At 50.2% G+C, this 8916-nt stretch overlaps 1 protein-coding gene across 2 annotated transcripts; it reads left to right on the forward strand.

Moving 5' to 3' along the window:
* The first annotated feature begins 1384 nt into the window (after positions 1-1384).
* On the forward strand, positions 1385-4092 carry LOC129124624 (transcription factor HES-4-like). Of its 2 annotated transcripts, none has more exons than XM_077183610.1 (4): positions 1385-1751; positions 2193-2288; positions 2440-2515; positions 2855-4092. In XM_077183610.1, the coding sequence occupies exons 1-4, from the start codon at positions 1524-1526 to the stop codon at positions 3301-3303; spliced, it is 849 nt and encodes a 282-aa protein (XP_077039725.1). In that variant the 5' UTR covers positions 1385-1523; the 3' UTR covers positions 3304-4092. The 2 variants fall into 2 exon arrangements, with proteins under 2 accessions (XP_077039725.1, XP_054495668.2); XM_054639693.2 differs by having other exon boundaries at positions 1388-1751; positions 2437-2515.
* Positions 4093-8916: the final 4824 nt, after the last annotated feature.

Genomic DNA, 8916 nt, shown 5'->3' on the forward strand with positions numbered 1-8916 from the left:
AAAACCAAGGAACTGCACCCCAGCTCTGCATGTGACTGCCAAACAGCCTCTGCCTGCCAGCTCCCATGGCTGGGGACATGTTTTGGTGATGAGCCCAGGCAGCAGGGCGTGCAGAGGTGCTGCAGGTATGTTTGCATTGACACACAGGCCAACACACTCACACCCACACGGTGCTTGAGCAAGGAGCAGCGCGATGTCCTCGCTGCTGTCACTGGGGAATGTCCCCACCCAGGGCTGGAGGGGCACAGGGCTCTGCAGCCACGCACCATCTGCCTTACAGACATGTTTCTGTAAAACACTTGTGCAGTGTTCTGTTCCTGTGGCTCTACCAAAGACCTGGGTACTTCCAGCCAAAGTAAACCTATGTGTAGCCTGCCTTGTAGAATGCTGCTCTTATTTTTTATTTATTTGAATAAACTATTTCTTTTTCCCAGGAGCTTGGAAATCCCCCCAGTGCTTTGGGAGGGCCTGCAGTGCTTCTGAACCGCTGCAGCTGCTTCCTCTCCACTTCAATAAGGTGACACATTCAACACCAATCCAAAGGGCTTCACCTGAGGGACTCAACAGGACGCTGCCAAATCCTGCTCATCAGCAAAGCAGCTTCAGAAAGCAAATGCAAGGTCATGAAAACGCCTTCATACTCTCCCCCAAGCCAGGCAGAAGTGAGGAAGTATAAAAGTGCATTCTCACCCCACACCAAGCCTCCTGAAAAGGGCCCTCATCCCCTGCCCCAGCATCCCAGAGCAGCAAGCAGACAAACCCCCTTCCTCACAAAGCCACCCAAGCCTCACAGCATGGGGGGAAAGCCCAGAGAAGTAAAGCTTCCACAGGACTAACTCAGATCTAGGTTTGTTAGTATCTTCAATACCCTGTAAATTTAATATTAAATTCTGCAGAGCAGCCAAAAGAGTTACAGATTACCTACATCCACCCAGGTGCAACAGATAATTCAGGTTCCCAGGAGGTAAATAAAGTTCCCATGTTTTCCCTAGAGGATTTCTGTGATGGAAACAACCTTCCTTCGGGTATCTGCTGTCAACAGTTTTTAATCGATCATCATTTCCTTGTAACAATATTCCCTGGGATCAGGAACTCCTAGCCGAAGTACTCTATTCTTAAATTAAGATGCTGTTACAATGCTGTGAAACGACTGGGGTCAGGCTAGCAGGTAAAAACAGGCACGGCTTCAAGGAGATAGAAGAGAAAAAGATGAGTGGAAGGCATTTTCCCAGGTGTAATTCAACCGCTTCCCGGCTATTGTGTCCCTCCCTGGGAATCTGTGCGAATTGAACGAGGAGCCGTGCAAGCTGCTCCGAGCGCGCCCATTTTCCTCCCCTTCTTCCCGAACAAAGGATCCCTCCAAAGCCCAGCGTCGGAGGCTGGACATCTGTCGCCGTTTGGGGGGGCCGGCGTGGTCATTGAAAAGAAGCAGTGACCTGTCAGCCTTGATTGATGGCCACAAACCTCCGGGCTCGACCCCTCGTGTGGGAAAAGAAGTCCCGCCAAGGAAAGTTGCCTTTCAGATGCTAATTTGGGGTTATAAATACAGCCGAGGAGCAGCGGAGCAGCAAAGAGCCCATCTGGAAGGGGAGCGAGCCACTGCCCGAGCGCCTCCTTCCCATCCCATCCCATCCCATTCCATCCCGTCCCATCCCATCCCATCCCGTCCTGCCGAGCCTGCCTGCCCCAGGATGACGGCCACGGCCACCACGGGCACGCACAAGGTGGCCAGCACCAAGGAGGAGAGGAAGGTAAGTGTCCCCTGAGCTGGGCATGTGAATGAGGGTGCCAGCCACTGCTCCCAGGGCACAGGAAGCGCTCTAGATTTGGGTCGATGCTTTAGCTTTTACTGATAACTGCTTTTACTATCACAAACGCTTTTTCTCCTCTTACAAAGATGTTTTCTCTGATTTTAACTCATGTGGGTGTTTTTCTGCTTCCTTTCTATGCCTCCTCTCTGTTTTGATCGGGTGAAGTGAGTTTCTGTGTTTGAAACGATTGGAAGTGGGAGAAGGGAGAGGTGATGCCACCTCAGGGATGAGCACATGCTCCATCCACACCTTGTCCCTGCTGAGCAGTGTCACCCTGCTCTGGCTTCACACAGGGAAGGGATCTCTGGCCTTGCTGGACTGCAGCAGGGAGAGGAAATGAAAATTTCAACTGCAATTTTTCCTGCTCCTTTTCTTTGCCAGTTAAGGAAACCCCTCATTGAGCGGAAGCGAAGGGAAAGGATTAATAACTGCTTAGACCAGCTGAAGGAGACTGTTGTGGGTGCATTTCACCTGGATGTAAGTCCTCATTTTATGCTGCTTTTTGTCCTTCTGCTGGTGGGAAATTGGGTTGGGGGGGGAGGAAGGGAAATGCCTCATCTTTAGAGAAACTGGGCATGGTGCAAACCCTTCTTTGCCTCTAACTGCTGCATTCTTTCCCTATCAGCAGTCTAAACTGGAAAAAGCAGACATCCTGGAAATGACAGTGAAGCACCTCCAGAACATCCAGAGCAGCAAGATGCTGGGTGAGTGCCCGGTCCCTTGCCCTGTGCCAGCGGGTCTGGTGCCCTGGCAGCCTGGCAAAGCCCCTTTCAGACCGCCCAGGCCCAGCCTGCCGGGGTTTGGCTTTCTCCACTAGATGGGGAGATGGAGCCGGGCACTGCTGAATCCACGGAAGGCGTTTTTCCCTTCCTGAGCCGATTTCTGCTTTTCGGTGCAGTTTTGCCTCGGCGCGGGGCAGCGGGGCACAGGGCTCACCCCCTGCTCACCTTACCCCCGCAAACAAAGCATCTCTGAACCCAGAGGCGCTGTAGACGCCACCCGGTGACCGTGCCCCGCTCACCCTTTGTGTCTGTCCCGCACAGCCGACTCCAAGGTGGGGCTGGAGGCGCAGCAGAGGTACAGCACCGGCTACATCCAGTGCATGCACGAGGTGCACAACCTGCTGCTCACCTGCGAGTGGATGGACAAGAGCCTGGGGGCGCGGCTCCTGAACCACCTGCTCAAGTCCCTGCCCCGCTCGGGCGAGGATCCCGGCAAGGCAGCGCTCCGCGCAGGCAGCCCGGCTCTGCAGCCGCTCCCGGCGCACAAAAGGGCCCCGAGCCCCAAGGGCAGCGCCCGCGGCACAAACCCGGCCCAGGAGCGCCTCTACCCTGCGGAGAACAAGCAAGCTGCCAAAAATCCCCTCCAGCCGCCCTCGCTGCCGCTCTGCAACCAGGCGGATGCTGCTGCACCTCCCAGACAGGTTCTGCAGCCAAATTTTTCCCATAACAACCCCAGAATGGGGTCATTAGATATGTGGAGACCGTGGTAAAGTGTGCTTTCCATTTTTGTCCTAACCTTAGACACTCTTACGTATGTATCTTATAGATATGTTTCTTTAAAACACTTGTGGAGCAAATCTGTTCCTGTAGGTGTACTAAAGACCTGGGTACTTCAAACCGAAGTAAACCTATGTGTAGCCTGCATTGTAGAAGGCTGCTATTATTTCTTATTTATTTAATACATCTAAATTATTGTCTAGAATCCTCTCGTGCTCTTTAGTGTATAATAATGATATAGTTTTCTTGTCTTACATTCTAAAATAATTAACTTTCTATTAATAAAAAATACAAGGCAATAAGCAACAAACCTCTCTGGAATCAAATTTACCTTCAGATCTCACATAAGCCATTGAGATTCCTTTGTTGGATAAAAGGGTAAGCAATAACTGGTCTCTTCTGCTTTGTATTTTTAATATCATCCCTGTGCAGTGTAGGAGATTCCAGTGCCAAGTCCTGTAAAAATGCTGCAATTATTAGGAGGGAAAACAAAAAAAGAAAAAGGGAGAGACTTGGTCTGGACCTTTTAGGCTGTTTAGAAATGCTCTGTGGGTTGCTCACTCAGGCTTTGCTGTTCCCAGCCTGACACTGCTCTAGAGCTTGTGAGTACATGTGTATATATATATATATATATGTTATATATATATATGTTCCATAGAGGTATATTTAGGGATTTTTTTTTTGTTTCCATAACTAAAAGTTCTAAATAAACCTTTTGAAGATAACGACCGACATTTCTCCCAGCCTTGTCCCGTGTGCTCTGAATAAAGAGTGTTTGAGCATCTGCTTTGATTTGCTTCTTTCACAAAGAGTTTTTCCTGGATGCAGTTGGAAGGGCTGGTTTGGGGGCTGCCCCTGACCCTTTGTAGCAAAGCAGCGTTCATCACACACACAGACAGCCCTGCCTGCATCACAGGGACACTTCAGAAGTTATGAAGGAAATAGGGAGTTGGGTTTATCAGGCTGGATCGATGCTTTAGCTTTTACTGATAACAGCCTTTACTGTCACAGAGATCATCTAGAAAGCAGAAGGTGAAATTCCCTGCAAACTGGACAGAGGAGATTGGGACAAATCTACTCACTTGGTGGCAAAATTTGGTGCCCATTTTTCATCTCAAAGGCAGTTAGAAGCTGCTCACAGCAGGAATAAAAGAGCAGGGAGCTCTTAAACAAACACGGAGCATACTAATGAACGGCCCGCAGTCCGAGGGGCTCATTATGCAGAGAGATCTATTGGATGAGGTGCTGAAGGAGTGAAAACCGGTGCCTCCGGGTTTAGCATCTTTTCCTGGGAAGCTTTCCCTTTTATCCAGCCCTCCCGAAGAGCCATTAGGAGCAGTGGCATGAGGGTGGCAGGAGAAACAATTGGCCTACACCTGGCTGGAAGAAGGCAAGGCAGGCCAGACGTCAGGCAAAGACACAGAATTGCACAGATCCAGAATTGCACAAACATCACCCTCACTCTCCACCCTCTGCCTGAAAATGAAGATTCCCCCTTTCCTGATGAGGCCCTTTGGAGTGATCACTAATGTGAAAAATACACATCATCATCATCATCCTCATGCTGATCCCATTGCAAAGGTCCAGAGGAGAGTGGGAGGTGGGGCCAGCCCAAGCAAACCACAGCAGCAAAGCACAGAGAATACTCATGGGTAGAGAAAGCAACCAGGCAAAGAAAACTGCAGAATCCTGGCACAGAAAAGACATTCAAGATCTTCCCAGCTTACTGTCACAAATAGAGCTGAGTTCAGGTAAAAGCCCATGCCATGAGAGCCTGTGGCAGACATCTTTTCATGAAAAATCCTTTCCTTAGGATTTTTCCTCCTGAGAAGCTGAGAGGCCTCAGGAACAAAATGTAACCAATGGTTATCTGCTGCTGTAGAATGCAACAGGTAGATCTTTGATTAGCCCATCTTGGATGTTTCTAATTAATGGCCAATCACAGTCAGCTGGCTCAGACAGAGTCTGAGACTGCTGCCTTTATTATCATTCTTTCATTTCTATTCTTATCTTAGCCAGCCTTCTGATGAAACCTTTTATTTATTCTTTTAGTATAGTTTTAATGTAATATATACCATAAAATAATAAATCAAGCCTTCTGAAAGATGGAGTCAACATTCTCATCTCTTCCCTTCTCCAAGAGCCCCCACAGCTGCACCCACCAGGGGAACCTCCAGTGCACCCCACTGTGACCAGCAAGGAGAGCAGCTCCCTGCCCCAGATCAGCCTGAAGTGCTCTTTTACTTCTAGAAGGTGTCACCAATGCATCTCATGGCACTCCTGGCCACCTTATTGCTATGCTGGGAGAGACTCTGATGAAAATATCTTACTGCAGTTTGACAGCATCATCCTAAAAACATTCCCTCCAAAAGCTGTAAATCCCCAGGGACAATAATTATTAGCTATGGTTACTGTGCTGAAAGGAGATCAGCAGGAAATATCTATTTCCCACTATCTCTGCTTGTTTATTTTGTGTCTTTGAAAATACTTTGTGGTTAGTGAGTTTTATTATTTCCTGTTTCTAATCAGTAAGGGCTTTTTTTCTGTTGTGGGTGTGGAGGGAAGGGTCACATCACAGCTGGTGAGAGAGTTTTAAAAATAGGAAAGTGAGACTGCAATACTTGGCCAACAATCTCCAGCAACACTTTTAGTACAAGGCACTCATTTTTCATTGCCTTCATTTCAAACCAAGGGTGACTTTTTATATGACCTCCTTGTCCTCTATCCATCCAGTACTGCAGGAATCCATTGCAAGTCACCAGTGTTCAGTAACAAAAAAAAAAAAAAAAAAGATGTTTCTTCAGAAAGAAAGCAGAGGATTACTCACAGCACTCCAAACACACGAATTTCAGCTTCTAATTACATTGGACAAAGGAACTCCATACTTACTTCAAACCCATCTGGTTTCACCAAAGCCAGGACTGTACAAGAGCAATAATACTTTGCTCTTCATTATAAGCACCTCTCCAGTGACAACCCAAAGATGCATTGCCAGCTGCTCCCATCTTGTCCCAGGAGAAGGAAGGGAGCAGCTCCTGCTGCCAGCTGGGCAGTGCAGAGCAGAGAGCACCAAAGGGCTGGGAACACAAACCCTGTGAGTGAGGAACCCCTGAGGGAGCTGGGGGTGCTCAGCCTGGAGCAAAGGAGACTCAGGGCTGCCCTCATCACTCTCACAGCTCCTGAAAGGTGCCTGTGCTCAGCTGGGGCTGGGCTCTGTCTCCAGCAGCACTGACACAACCAGAGCACACAGCCTCAAGCTGTGCCAAGGGAAATACAGGCTGGAGAGCAGGGAAAAGGTTTTCATGGAAAGAGTGATAAAGTTCTGGAATGGCTGCCCGGGGAGGTGGTGGAGTCCCCATCCCTGGGTGTGTTTAACAAAGCCTGGATGTGGCACTGGGTGCCAGGGTTTAGTTGAGCTGTTGGGGCTGGGTTGGACTCTGTGATCTCGAGGGTCTCTTCCAACCCAGTGATTGATTCTGTGAATTCTGTCCTTGGCAGCTGCTGGTGGAAGCTGCCCCTCACTCACACAGGCTCTGCACACAGCAGCAGAGCCCAGGCAGATGCTGCTGTCACATCTGCAGCAGGCAGCAGTGGCTGTGACCCTGCACTGCCAGGGCACAGCCCAGGGATGGATCCCCAGCACCCTGCACCCCATTCCCAGCTGGGACTGCATTCCCAAGGCACAGACAGGGTTTAGAGGCACAGACACCCCATGTGCAGGCTGGAAACAGCCAGCAGCAGCTCCCAGACCAGATTCCTGGGCTCAGGCATGGCCAGCCAGACCTGTTGGATGCAGCACATCTCCCCAGCACAGGCAGGGCTGGGACAGCAGCAGAGCTGGGCTTTGTCCCCTGCCTAAGTGCTGTTCCAGGCATGTGTTTGTGAATGGAGAATGAAAAAGCAGAGATCAGTTGCTGTGTACACAGGGATGTGGGGAAGGCTGGACACAACCCTCAGGACCCTCACATGCCTTCAGTACAAAGCATTTACTGATTTTTACAGCAACATAAGCCCAGGTGGACAGAACACCCACATGCACAACAATCCCCTTTATGGAAACTTCACTCCCAGACCTGGTCTCATGCAAACCAAGAGGAAAACTCTCACTTATTTCTCAGAAACAGGCCCAAACCCTTTCCCACTAGGAAAGTGCAGAGCTTCATCAGTATGTAAGAGAAACTGGGGCCCTGCCATGCTGTCTTCTCTGGGACACACACAACCCCTGGGGCCTCTGAGCATCCCTGCCTTCTCCCTCACTCCTCCTCCAGCCTGAGGTCCCACAACCACCCTCAGTGACAAGGCCAAACTGCTTTAGAGATGTAGGAGTGGTGCTGAGCCCCTGCACATCACTGCCTGAGCAGGCTGAGCACAGGGCAGCAAAAGGGAACGTGAGCTGTATCCTCACTTATCTCTTTGCTGAGTGCTCACTTGGGCAGAAAGGGAACTGTGCTGCAAGTGTGGCCTCTCCAGAGGGCCTGGAGGGGCTCATGATCCTCTTCCCCCCCAACAAAACCTGGCCTCACAAAACCCCGTGCAAAATAAATTCAAATGTTTTCAAAGTGCTCTGAAGCATGCTGCCATGGCTGGGAGTGCTTGCAGGTCACTGGCAGAAGTGATTCCTTGGGAGGAAAGTGAAAACAAACAGCAAAGACTTCACCTTCCCCTTATTTATGCCATTATCCCACAGCTTCCAGCCTGTGCACTCCTGTCTCACAGGGACATGCTCACATTTCATCTCATGAGGAGCAATGCTGTGTGGAGGACCTCACCCAAAGTCTGTCACATTTTTCAGAGCTTTCCCATACTCATGAATAATGCAGCAGAAGCTGAAGCCAGCCCTGGATCTGTTCTGCACTGCTGAGATCTTTAACCTCTAAGTCAAAGTCCTGATGAGAACGTGGCTGGAGGCATCACCACAGCCCTACCAAAGCCTGGGAACACTTTGCTCTGAGGCTCTCCTATGGCTCCTGCATTGGGCAGCATAAATTGCATAAATCCTACCACATATTTGGAATTAGAACAAGAGTGCATTAGAACATTTCCATCAAGTCTTCCACAGCTAACACCACCCAGCAAATGGACTTCAGTCAATCCCATCTCTGCTGCCACAAAGAGATTGGGTCCTCAGGAAGCAGCTCAAAGGGCTCTTCTTCAGGGCTGAAGGGCTGTCCATTCTGCTCTGCAGGATGCCATTGAGGAGAAACAGGAATGATGCCTCCCCTCCAGGGTCCCTTCCCAAGGAGGCAAGGGAAAATGGCAGCACAGAAGCTTTGGTGGCTCTTGGGAAGCTGCTCAGCAGGGAATGATTGTTGGGGTAGGAGAAACCACTGCCAGGTTGGCCCTTCCTTTACCAGGAGTTCTTCCAAACCCCCTCTTCTCTGCCTCTCCCCCTGCCCAGCCTCCTCCTCCTCCATCACAGCAGCAGGAGTCTGCTGAAGGACAATTTCTCACTCCAGCTGGGATAACCTGAAAGTGGCTGCTTGGCAGCCCCAGAAGCACCTGCCCATGTCTGCACCATGTTCACTGCTCAGGCTGTTTCTCTTCCATGCACTGAGAAGAGCAAGTGTGAGGCAGGATGGGGAAGTGAGGCAGGGGAGGCATGGCTG

Source organism: Agelaius phoeniceus, chromosome 10 (genome assembly GCF_051311805.1).
Source record: "Agelaius phoeniceus isolate bAgePho1 chromosome 10, bAgePho1.hap1, whole genome shotgun sequence".
In the NCBI taxonomy this organism is placed as follows: Eukaryota; Metazoa; Chordata; class Aves; order Passeriformes; family Icteridae; genus Agelaius; species Agelaius phoeniceus.